We start from the raw sequence: 13,223 nt of genomic DNA on the forward strand, positions 1-13,223 counted from the left end.
ACTGAAGCATGTGCTTAACTCAAAACACACGTCGATCCACTGAAATTACTGCCTGTCACCATACGTAACTGGTTTGCTGAATAAAGACCATGGGGAAATTTGAGACAGAAGGCAAAGACTACTATTGTCTTGTGAACAGCTCTGCAGATGCCTGTAGATGCTTGATTGTCCTGTATAACTGAAAAGCTAATTATGTGAATCTGCAGTTCATATTTTTCTGTTTCAGTTTATTTATACTAAGAGACTCGAAAGGTTTTAGGCGCCATTGGTTTCAGCCGTTGCTGGTTGCCAACCCAAAGAGTATTATCATTGCTGTTACAGACAGTTTAGGATACTCTCTTTTAGCTGCATTGATAGCTCTCCTGATTTGTGATCCAAAAGTCTGTGGTTTCTGTTCTGGCACAAACTGACTCCTCACAAGCTGTGCAAATAAATCTGAAATGCTATCACCAGTGGTTGTATGCGTGCAGCTCGTGTGCATGCCTTCTGCTTGGCTTATAGTCTTGAAAACTGAGGCAGAATGACCAGGTGGTTTCATAGTGTCTTGTCTTCTGTAAAAGAGCATCATTCCGCATACATCCCCACTGATGTCAGTGCAGTTGGGGTGCTGGTTTGGGTTGCCAAAATCCAGCCTGTGCACATTGCCAGGGAGTGTGGGCAATATTGCTGACTGATGTGTGGCAGGACGTTGCAGGAGTTAAGAAAAGGGCATTTTGGTAGGAGGGCAGGGTGCAGGTGAAAGCCATGCATGGTGTTACCACAGCAGCTCTGAGAACAGGTTGGGTGGATGAAGTACTGCAGGCTTTCCATATAGGCAACCCATGCGGGTTTTGTGAGATCTCATTGCCAGTGTGTGAAAGGCAGATCCCACCTTCCTGCGGATAAATAAGCCCTTGCTACAAACCTAATGCACGACCTGTGGAAAGCAACAGGTTTCCTACTGCCTTTGGTGAGCTCTGGATCTGACCATACATAAAGCTCTGTTATTTCCAGTCCCCAGATGCATTTGTCTCTTGTAAACACTTCATCTGGCCACTGCACCTCTGTAAATCACAGAACAGAATAACCCAATAGAAATGGAGTGCACGGTTTTGAAAAGGAACATTAAGAGGGAAAAATATCTCTCTCTCTCTTTAAACTGTCTCTTTTCTATATTGTTACCTTGACAACTCTGCTGCTGTGTTTCATCTTTGGTGGGACTTAGCCGTGGTGGAATAAGGGGGACATCCATGTGCGTTTCCACATCTACTCCAGCTCCGCTTCACGGGCACATGCCAGGCACAGGGCATCGCGAGCTGCAGAGCCCACGTTTGCTGCCTTGACCCATGGTGCTGTCTGGAAATGATTACAGACACTAAGAACTGGGACCCGTTCTGATTAAAGGTATAACATTATATCTTCTATTTCTTTTCCTTAAGCCAACACCAGAACAGTGTTAAGGCTCTTTAAAAGGAGATGCAAGGTGCTTAAAATATTTTTAAGGGTTGGGACAGCTGGAAAGCAGAAAGGGATGAAAGTACTCAAAAATAGTTGTATTATTTTTAGTATAAGCAGATACAGGAGTATGTGTCAAGATAAGGATACAGTTCTCATGTGCTGAACTGAGTCTCGAGATGCTAAAAATATGCTTGATTTTCTCATAGTTTTTAGAAGAGACAGAGGCAAAGGTAAGAGGAGAGTAGTGGTGAACTGAAATTTTAATTCCTGTGCTTCCTTGCTTGTTGGGGTTTGGCAAAGCTGCCTGTTAACCCGGGTGCCCATGACCCACTGATACTAGCAAAACATAAAAGGCAAGGCGAGGTGTTATCTGGGGGAATGGGATCCCTCCCACCCCCTTTTTCCTCTCCCCAAAGAAAATACCCACCAGCGTAATTCTTTTCTTCTTTTTAACCAAAATGGCTAGCTTTATAGCTGCAAAGGCAAGACGTGCCGGGTCCAGGGCTGAGTGCGGACGGCGGTGTCTGTGTCTGAATGTGTGCGTGGAAAAGGGGGCTTTTAATGCAAAACATGTGTTTTCAATTGCTATCTGGAGCCAGCCCAGTAGCTGTAACTTGGCCTGACAAAGCCTTATTGAAGTACAGACAGTGTGGTTTCAAAGCAGTTAGAGAAAGAACGGGAATGCTGTTCAGGAAATTCTTCAGGCATGGGCAGGGACTTGGCTGCAACTCTGCTGTTGGAAAATCTGACAGGGGCAGCTCATGAGCACAGGCCAGGCCTCGTGCTGCTCTGAAAGCTGTGCTGCATCTTCCCTCCAGCCTCCAGCACCCCTCCGAGTTTTCATCTGCCCGCCAAGGGAGAGGTAAGAGCTGCATCGCTCCTTCTCGCTGCGGCCGGGGAGATTTGCTGTTCTTTTGTGCCCGTGCAGAGAGGCTTCTTGCTTTCAGACTGTTGTTTAGAGAAGAAAAGTCAAGAATGGGAAGTTGTGGCATATCTGCGAAGGGATGGGGAGTAGTTTGAGGCTGGGTGGTGGTTTCTGGCTAACTTTGCTTTGGTAGTAATTCTGCCGGCAAAGCGACTCCTGCGCTGTGTCTGGCTGCATGAATGCTGTAACCAAATAATTCCCAACTTCTTCGTTTTGGAGAATAAGTATGTATATAACCTGAAGCCACCAAAAGGTTGGCTCTGTACCATGTGTCACTGACAGATTTTTATGAAAAATGTGATTCAGTCACGATAAATACATTTATATGTACATTGTATTATAGTTGTTTAATGAGTTGAAGGTATGTTTGTCCGGGGGATGTTTGGCAAGTCCTGGTACAGCTAGCTTGTGAAGAGAGGCAGTAATTCAGTAATAATCATTGCCTTGTGATTCCTCTGCATATTTTTTTCTGTATTTATAAAGCATGAGCAAACTGCAACAGACAGCACAGTCAGAAACCAAGTACAGCAGATTAGAGGGAAAAACATTAATTTAGGGGCTTGTCCTGTCTGCAACTTCTCTTCTGATTTGTGTTTCTTTCCCCAAATAACTTGAGGAACATCTATGATGAAAAGCTTGCACTCTCTTTAGGAGCCTGCCAGATTTAGGCAATGCTCTCTCATCCTTTTAGTTGCAGCATTAAAGCTTGTCTTGCCTTTGCAGAGATATCAGCACCTTATACGGCAGGCTCATGTTTGGGAGGTAGGGTACGGCGCGCTGGTCAAGGCGGATGGAGGTGTCAGGAGGAGCCCGCCTCGCGTAGCTTCAGAAACTTCCTTGCCTCTGCCAGTGTCTCTTTCTTGGATTTTCACAGCAGTGTTATTTGATGTGTTGAAAATGCTTTTTAGCCATGTTTTATGGTGGTGTTGCTTTTTTATCTTTCAACAGGGAATGAATTAAGGATATTAAATTATACAGTGGAACAGCACTAAGTGTTTCTGGCTGGTTCATGGGAGTAGACCCACAGTTTGCTTTTCCTGCATCCAGCAGGACTGCATGTACAGGGCTCAAACAGTCATTCATCTTGGCAATCCAAAAAAATTCAGTGACAAGGTGAGGTTCACCACCAAAGTGTGTTAGATCCAGTGTGCGACAGGGCCAGAGCTTTCTCCCACTAATGCTGGTGAAGCATGTACGTATCCAGAGGATAACAGCAGGCTCAGGCAGACAGCAAACCTTACCTGGAGACAGTGGGATTCAGCGGATTTGGATCTTTAATGGGAATATTATCTGGTCCAATACAAACAGTTTCTATGTGATGGAAGGGAAAAAAGAAAGGTGTTTGGGAGCATCTTCTCTGTGCAACCGTATGTTTTGTCCTGTGAAAGTGATGGTCAGCTGAAATGGGTTGGTTCTGGCCAAGTGAGGACTTTGCTGGTTTGGGGTGCAGGAAGGGCATTCTCTGAGAGACACGGATGTACTGTAGCTTCCTGGAGGCTGATGGGGGCGAAGGGAGTGAGAGGAAGGGCAGAGATGAGCTGTGGAACGGGGAGGAGTATGATGAGAGTGAAAAGCTTGATAAGCTCAAAGTTTGCTTTGCAAAAAATACACCTGCAGTGATAATGCTGTGTTAAATGAAGGTCTCATATGATCTGGACTGCTCAAGCCTTCACAGGCTGCCACTTACCCTGCAAACTTGGAGCTCTATTGCTTTCCTCAGTAGCTGCTAATTTAGGCACCCAGTCAGCCTATTATCTTCTTCACTGCCAGTTATAAGCTCTTTTTTAAAGAAAAAAATTCAAGTTCCTGCCTCTGATCATACAGCATCCCACCTCCCAAATCTGACCACCAGCATTGTAGAGCCAGAGAGACAAAGAGACTGGAATACATCTGTCTTAGCAAGAAGCAGCCAGGGCTGCGCTGCTGTACCTGTCTTTAGGGGTGCTCCTGCCCCATGTCTGGGTGAGGCAAGCAGTGCAGGTTTTTCATCAGGTATGGGATCAGTCTGGATCATGCAATGTCCCAAGTGCCCAGCTGGGTTGTTTGCCATACCCACTCTTGATGGGACCCCAGTGGAGACACCGGTGTGTGGGTGTGAGTCCAGGCAGGGCAGGGGAGGTTCTTTGCAACACCCTGGGCTAGATTTGATGGAGGGAGGCGATGGTTTCCTCCCTAACTCTGGCAGATGCTCCTGAGCCTCCTCTTGCCAGAGGTGCCCTTTCTGCAGCTCCGCCCAGGTCAAGTATTCAAGCTTTGCTTTGTATCCAACAGAACTGAAGCATGTGTGCATGTGCAGACAGTATTATGCATCTAAAGTGAAATTGGAGGGTCTCTTGATCTTGGAAGCATAGAGATAAGAGAGCTGTTAGCACACCCTGATACGTATATTCCTTCTCCTGGTCCTGCCCAAGAGCAAACTAGAAAGCAAATGTGTCTGTGCAAACAAATGGATAAGCACAGTAAGCACATTATGTGGAGGGAAGATGCAGCAGAACAAGTTTTAACTTGTGAGAGCAGGATCACTGCAGAGACTGTACTCTGGGTATCCTGGCACATGCTCAAGCCCACAGTTCTCAACTTGTGCCATGCCGGTTGGATTCCAGCCGTATAAATCCATATTACGATCCTGCTTTGCACATTCCTACAAGCCATATCTCTTTTCTTGGTACTGTGGGGTGAGAGTGTGTTGGGACAGAAGTCTGCAAAGTATCACCTCCTGTAGCTTGCTTTCTAATTCGAGCTCAGTTGATTATACCCCTCTTGCTGTTCCCGCAGCCTCCTGCAGTCACACCTGCTGCTGGCTATTTTAGTGTAGTCCTCGTATTTGTTCATCCTGCTTTGAGACACTCCAGTGAGAAAGAGTGTTTATAAACTTGGCACAGATGGACATAGGCTTATGATTGCTTCACATTATCTGAGTGGTGCAAAGGAACCAGCGTGTGAATGCAGCAAAGCCGGTATGATGTTTGCATGCAGTGTGAATGTATCGAAGCAAATTGTGGGGCATTTTGTGAAAGACATTCTTCGTTGACTAGCTCGATACATAAGAGAACTCACTGCAGAAACTTTCTCTTCCTTGTTAACTTTCCATTTTCTCCTTAATTCTGAAGAAAAAAATATCAAGACAAGGTAACTATCAAGGAAAAAAGTCTAAAAGTTAGAAGAAACACTCATAAATAAGAAAACAGATGTGTTTCTCTGCTTCTCAGAGAAGGGAAGCGATAGTAACATCACATTGCTCACAGACTCTTGCAGCATCATAATAAAATACCACTTTTGGTTTAGGAGATGCTATTCAGAGATGGAGCTGCCTGTTACTTTGTTTTGTTCTGGCAAACTCTAATATGTTTAGAGTTTTAGCGTAAGTGCTCCTTGAATGCAAAGCAGTGACAGAGCAGAGCAAAAATCCCATGTTCAGTTTTTCGTTCAGTCCATCTGCTCAGAGATACTAGTTTATAAGCTGAGGCTTTTGCAGTGCCCTTATCCTCAAGCACGTTTATTGTCGAAATGCTGTCAGCCCTAGCAACTGGGGAAATTACATGAGCTCCAAAGATGTTAGAGGTAGGGGGTAGCCTGGAGCATTGAGGGAACTGGATTAGAGATGCTTTACCAGGAGATGAATCCCCAAGGTTTCCCCAGCTGCCTGTGCTGAGTGAGTCCAACTTCCTCAAGATACAAGAGGTGGGGATGGGAAAAGAGGTATTACCTGGTGGACCAGGCAGAGGATGCACCGATGGACTGTGCAGACCAAGAAAGGCTTGTTGATGTGCTTATGTTTGCCAGAATCAGGCTAGATATTTGAATAACCCTGCATGTGATGTACCCCACTGATAGAAACTAGTCAGAAAAGAAGAAAACATTCCTTAGGATGTTTCCTTCCACTTTTTGTCTCTCTGGCCATATATCACATGGCAGTGATACACGAGAAGTGGGCATTGAGTGATGATGGTCTTCCCAGCTCATGGAAAAACTGCTCCCCATGTGGAGGGATGGGAACTGTTGACAGAAGCAGAGGGACAAGCAGAGAGGGAAGATTTCAGCTTTGGGGACACCAGTGGCAGTGGCAGGGACCATGCTGGCACAGCTATCGGGGTAGAAGAGCCCAAGTTCATGGAGAAAAGTGCTATGAGATTTAACTACCCCAGCAAGTATTTCATCCTTCTGGCTGTTCCCCAGTGCTCAGCCCTTGCTGGCCAAGCTGCCAGTGAGAAGTCATTTTTCAGAGCCTGATCCTTTTATGGAGACCCAGGCAGGGCCATGTGCAGGGCCATAAATCAATTTTGGGTCATAACACTGGTGGATTAACGGGCCTGGGGGTGTCAAGCTTGAGAGAGAGTTTTATGGGGAGTGGAGAGGCAAAAAGTCTTGTTGATAGATGGCTCAAAACACTCTTCTTCATGCCAAATTTTGTTCTCAGTCACGCTCCAGAAATGTCTGTTCTTTTGAACCTGTTGTATAGTGTGCACTTAAAAGACAGAGAAATTAAAGAGGATGAATCTGCACAGCAATAACAGCTAGTAAATACAAGTACATTGCCTCCCAGTGATACGGCAGAGAGCACCTCTAAAGGCTTTTTAGGTTTTTTTTTTTCTCATTTCAGCCCAAAAGAAAAGGTTTCTGTTTCAGAAAACAAAGAGAAACAGAAGAGGATGTCGATAATACGGACACAAAGAGAAGGCAGATGTGGGAGATGTAGGTTCAAGGCCCAAAGGAATTGGAACCCCTGTCTCATCTCTAGAAACGTGTTCCCATCACCATGCTACAGGTTAGCCTGGGGTTAGATGCCCTTCGTTTTTCTGATGAAGTTGTTACACCTCAGTAATATGCAAGTAGGCAGGGAGGAGAGATGCCGTGTCGGCTGCACAGGGCTTAGGGGCTTTTGGTCTGTGCTCTAGTGAGCAGTTTTGACGAGCTCTAGGGCATTTTCGACACAAATTTCAAGTGGTCTCATAAGAGAGAAGCCACCTTCCCAGACTGCATCCCCTTTCAGCTTAAAATTGTTCTATTACTAAACATACATCATTTAAGCACTGATCAAAGAAACCCCCGTGGCACAGAAACATTGATTCCTCTTGTTATGCCTCACCCTGTTCATAACCCTCATTGAATCTACAAAGCCAGCATGGCCAGGGGATGTTACAGCTCCAGTGTTTGCAAGGGAAAAGTGTTTATCCATCCTTGTGCATATAAAACATTTCTGCCTGATGAATCATTAATCTGAGTTGTGTGCCCTGAGTGAGAATCTTTCTGCCAGGGCAGAAGGATGTGGTGGAACGGGAGAGAGGCACGTATTAAAGATTTGCCATAACTGGTGGGGTCTGATGTGATTTTTGGAAGCTCAGTGCCAGTTCTGATTTGTGGCACCGTTCAGCTGGTCCTGATTTCAGCTTTACTGAAGGAAAGGGCTGAAGCTTCTTTGCCAGAAGTACTCGGCGAGCAGCCTGTGCAGATCACAGGACATGGTGACATGACTCTTCCAGTGGTCTTAAAAAAACAGATAAATCTTTCTTGTCATGGACTGTATCTCTAAGGTATGCTAAAGCAAAAGGATGAATAGCTTTTCTAAACAGACTGGATTTTGTATCAGGCCCTGTTTGCAGTGTTCATATATAAGGACTCAGTGTACAGCTGTTGTGCAAAAACTTATTACCCATTTTTTTTGCAGCAGCAGCAGCCAGAATTCCTTGGAGAATTACCCGGGTTCCAGGCTATACTTTTGTAGTCATGGTAGTGTTGTCTGGGGCTAAATTGCAAAGATTTGGCATTCTGCAGTTTTTGTGTTGTAAATGGGATTGTACATGCACTGATGGTGGTCCAGTGCTGTGCACGTGTGTCTTTAAGCCATTTCAGGTCAGGCAGACACTTTCAGATTTGACTTTTGGAAGGAGTGCTTCTCTCTTTGTTTCAGTATTATGTTTTCACCACTATTACGAAATCAGGTAGTTGTTCCTAATATTTTCTTGAAGGAAAAAAAAAATCCTATTAAGCAACTAGCATCCTTTCCCCTTAGCTCAGTAACTGAAAGGTGTGTGTGTGTGGGGGGGGTAACTTGCAAATGCAACCACTGGATGTCCTTTCACAGCAATACCTTTTTTTTTCTGGTGCCTTAGTTCTCTTTAATGTTTTAGAGTCAGGAGAAGTTGCCAAAATGTAAATTATGACTAGCATACTTTTCCCTCCCACACAGAGCAGAGTATTCGTAGCGGATATAGCTGATTCCTCGTGTAGTTGCCTTGCAGGCCTTCTTACTCTACTCATTTGTTTAACATGCCTCAGCACTCTCTGTCCATCATTCTGTCTTCTCTTCCTGAAGAACTACAGACATGAACGTTTTCTTTTGGTATTCACAATTCAGGGGGGAAATGCTAGCTAGAAATCATATATAGCTTTAAATGTAGCTGTGTGAGAGTTTGTATAGAAAGAACATGCTATCTATGATTCCCATGTTATTTTCTTGTTATAAATTTATGCTGTATTACTAAGTCATGCTCAGCATGCCTGTTTGTAGTACTTCAGTTGCTCTATCTCTGTTAGGGCAGCTGTGAGCTAAATATTTTATTGGAACCAAAGAAATTCTCTAAATCAGGCTGCTGTATGGACACAAGTTGCTCTTTGTGGTTATGTTCTGTTCCTGTAAGTTCTTTTGATGTCTGCAGAGTTTTGCCCCAGCTGGATATGCTATTTTCTCCATCCTAGAGACTGTAAGAAAAGAAAAAAAGAAGAGAGCACAAGAAAGAGATAAAGAGAATAAACAAGCTTTGCAATAAAGAGATATTTTGAGCTGGATACTTCATATTGTTTCTTATTGGTCAAACCTCTTCCATGATTTGAGAGGGTTAGCAATGCAATTTATTCACTTTCTCCAAGGGAGAGGCTGCATTTAATATGTGCTCTCCAGGATCCCCTGCTAAAATATTAGGCAATAAAGTCCTTGACTGTACAGTAGTTGTGGTTATAATTTCCCCCAGGTAGTGGGAACTCTGTAATTTATTGTTGTTTAAGTTTTCCCTTTGCACCGATCGGAGTGGTTGTAGCAGTATAAAAAGGCCTGTTTTTCTCCAAGCGCATGTATTTGTTGGTGACCCAGCTCCTCTCTCTGATGAGCTCTGTGCTGCAAAGCCCTCCACAGTTGCTGACTTAGCATCTATGAGCAAAAATACTGGGTTGGATCTGTTCTAACCAACTTGCTTTGCTCCCCCTTGGTAAAAGCTATGGGTCTGCCTGGGCTTTGAGTGGTTTTGTGATGTGGAGATAGATACCCCAGCTGGTCTGAACAGCAGAAGTGATTTATGGTGAGCCCACTTACAGTATTGAAAACTGCTCTTTAATACAGACGCACCTTTCTTCAGCGATGTACCTTTAATGCACGTTGGTTAAACTGGCTGAGCCAACCTGTATTAAGAACAGGCTTACTTGCCGTGAGCCGTTGGCTCCTCCTGACATTTTACGACTGTCTGCACTAATTGACATTGCAGATCTTCATGGCGTTAGCTGGGGCTGGGGTAGTCTGAGGTTGTAAATGAGGCATGGTTGGGGGGGGATGCGAGATCCTTTTTTTAGACCGGCTGAGAAAGCTGGAAAAAGCAGGCGGGCTTGGAGGCGTAGATGGGCTGGCTGAGGCTCGCCTTGTTCTAGTTTTAGTTTAGCAACCACAGGCAGCACCTTCGTTCGAAAGGAGGGAGCTCAGCATGGCAGATGGGCAGTGCTGGTGCCCAGAGTCTCCTCCTGTGGGTGTCCTTTGCAGCACCCTGCTGATGTACAAGTCTGACCTGCCTTTTCTCCTTGGTGGACTGAAGCCCTCAAACATAGGGGAAAACATTCTTAGAAATGTGATGGTTCAGAAACCTGAGAAGAACATGAAAGAAGTGCCTCATTTGTTACTATTTTTTTAAAACTTCCTGTTTCCAGCCACTGTTGTGAATTTTGAATGTGGGGGATTAACCGAGTTGCTGACATTAGGGGAGGCGGCAGATGGACACCTCCGCTCTCTGGTCCTGCATCGCTGTTGGGATGAAAGCAAGCATACCAACCTGCCTGGGATGAACACAGCCTTCCTGAATATGCTGCTAAGTCCAGATCAGGAGATAGGTCAATGCCTTTGATCTGAAAATAATTTAGTACCTGAATGGATTTATTTAGCACCTGAGACTGTGTTTCAGCCTGAGTGAGGGGTGAAGGCTCGTGGAAGAAGGGAGAGGTGGCTGATCCCCTATGCTGCAGGTGACAACACCAGGCAGCATTAGAAAACACAGGTCTTAGCAACTTCTGGAGCAGTGAAAGGTAAAAAGAACAGTAACTCGTTCTTCAGGCAGCCCTTGCCTCAGATGTGTGGGCTTCAGCATCGGAGCAGCAAAGATAACGTGTTAACTTCATCCCTGGTGCAATGCTACTGGAATAAAAGTTATGCCGTGGAGATCCTTGCATCAGCCTGCAATGGGCTCTGCACCACTGCCGACTGCACACTGTATTTTATTAGATGCTGGAGTATGAAGCTATTAGCCAAAAAGTAAGGAAAAAACCAGGAAACTAACAGTAAACAAACATAAACTGCTATCAGTGAGCATCTAATTTCTACCATTGTCTCATTCTGCCCTTGCGGATCAGACTGCCACAGAAAGGAACTCGCATTGTTTCCTCCTGTTATATGAATTTTGTAATTCACTGCATACAAACGGCGATGCCAGGTACCCTGAGGAGGAAGCCCACAGTGTTGAATTGGTAGTGCAAGAATGTGTTTGGTGGCTTCTTATCTGACTAGAGTCTAAAATGCAAAACATTCAGCAAACTATGCGTAATTAGAGATGATACAATATCCTCAGTCTGTGTGTCAAAAAAGTCTGAAAACATAAGAGACTGCTCCCTGGGGGAAGCCTGTGAAAGTGGGTTTCTGCACCCTGAATGTGAAGGGTGAGAACATGTATACTTTCTTTCATGCGGCACAACACGCCTCCGCGATCACAGCCCGGTGCGCACACAACCGTTGTGCAGTGGCTGTCTTCCAGACCCCTGTCCCAGCTAGTTGCAGTGCCGTTTAAAAGCACCCATCTCTTTCCATCCACGGTGGGGGCAGCCAGATCCCCAACTGCCCGGAGCCAGCTGGGTGCTGGGGTATAGGAGTGGGGATGGTGCTCACCACAGGGTGAAGCAATTCTTCCTGGGGATGCTGCTGCACTACTTTCCTCAGCACCAGCTTTCCTTCCTTCCCTCTTTCCTTAGTTTTGGCCCCCAGTGTTGTCCTCACGTGTCATGCCCACCCAGGTTATCAGAGTCCTTGTTAAACCAGCATTAGATATATGGGGATAATTTGGTAGGGATATGGCAGCTGAAGAACCTTGTGCTTCAGGTATACTTTGTTAAGAAGGATTGAGGTGTGGGAAGGGAGAAGGGCAAACATTTCCCCTTTGCCTTTTTTCTTTGGCTAGAAGGAATTATTTTATTTGAGATTTTTTTTTTTAATTTAAATTAAAGCCTGTGAGAAGTAATATTACATCTTCAAAACAAACTGCTGAACTCAACTGCTTTTACCAAATGCATGCAAAATTTTCCCCTCAGGATCCTTAGAGGCCCTGGAGTGCCTGCCTTGCAAAACCTGGGGCTGTGAACAGAGTCACTCGAGAGCAATCTCCATAGGATACCTTTAGACAGTGTGCTTACATGTATTTATAAATATATATATATACATTTAACACATAAAATTCTCTTTTGGTATGTTATTGCATATAGTAAGCAGAAAGAAAAGTAATGCAGAACCAAGATATCAAGAGAGAACTGCCCAACTGGTAAACTCTGAAAAAGGAGAAACAAAGCCCTCCAAGAGGCACAGACACAAGCAGTTTTTATTATCAGCTTTCTCTTTCCTCTCAATACACGTGGTTATTTCTTTGTGATCGTTTCAGATGCCTCAGGAACAGTACGCGCACCGGAGCACCATGCAGACCTCGGAAGGACCCCAGGTATACAAAGTGGGGATTTATGGCTGGAGGAAGAGATGCCTCTATTTCTTTGTGCTGCTCCTAATGATTTTAATCCTGGTGAACCTTGCTATGACCATCTGGATTCTGAAGGTTATGAACTTCACAATTGTAAGTAGGGGTTACCCTGAAAGGTTTGGGGAAGATGAGGGAGGGTGATGATCTTTCCTCTGAACATGACTTCAGATACAGCTTCGATAACCGGTTGTTTTAGTTGCCCAATGATCCTCTTTTTCTGCTGGACATGTCTGCAGTATTGCCAAGCTGAGGAATGAGCTCAGTGTTGCAAATGATGTTCCTCCTACCTGCTATGTGTGTGTATATATATATACATGTAAACAATATACACCACCCTCCCCCAATTTTCAGTTATAAAGTGTTTTAAAATTAATGAAATATGTTATTTCAAACTGAAGTGTGGGAATGGGTTTGAGCCTTTCTCTTAGATTTTTTCTGCTTTTCTTCATGACTGGAAAGTTGAGCAACTCGGTTTGCCTTTTTCTTAGGGAAAATTCATGTTGTTCCATAATGATGTGGTTCCAGAAGCTTCATGAACAAAAATTAAATTTCCAGGGTGGCTCTCTTGGTGTGGTATTTAGGTGGAGCATATCTTTATCCTCGTGCTGTGGTTGTGCACATCAGTCCTGCCAGCAGCACTCTTTTGCTACACAGACCCCCTGGCCAGGGTTAGCTTTCCCGAAGCTCCTTGAAAAATGTTGGGTATCTGTATTGGGAGGTAGATTGCACTGGGGCAGATGGTGCCTTCTGGGTCCAGAGCACTCTATGCATCACTTGAACTCTGTTCAAACTCTTTTTGATATCTTAAGGGGTGCCTTGACCTTGAATTTCCTTTTTACAGGGTGAGCTTCACCTCTCCTGCTCAAACACAC

The 13,223-nt window shown here is 44.8% G+C and overlaps 1 protein-coding gene across 6 annotated transcripts in view; it reads left to right on the forward strand.

Moving 5' to 3' along the window:
* SGCD (sarcoglycan delta) overlaps positions 1 to 13,223 on the forward strand; it is a 399,682-nt gene that overhangs the window by 256,974 nt on the left and 129,485 nt on the right. For 3 of the 6 annotated variants that reach the window (XM_074838563.1, XM_074838562.1, XM_074838560.1), the window contains exon 3: positions 12,259 to 12,444. In XM_074838563.1, coding sequence (XP_074694664.1) covers positions 12,259 to 12,444 — 186 coding nt within the window. Of the gene's footprint in view, positions 1 to 2,250; positions 2,300 to 7,072; positions 7,128 to 12,258; positions 12,445 to 13,223 lie in introns of those variants that run through there. The other 3 variants (XM_074838566.1, XM_074838564.1, XM_074838565.1) reach the window with 3 other exon arrangements.

The sequence above is a fragment of the Strix aluco genome, chromosome 13, assembly GCF_031877795.1.
Source record: "Strix aluco isolate bStrAlu1 chromosome 13, bStrAlu1.hap1, whole genome shotgun sequence".
Classification (NCBI taxonomy): Eukaryota; Metazoa; Chordata; class Aves; order Strigiformes; family Strigidae; genus Strix; species Strix aluco.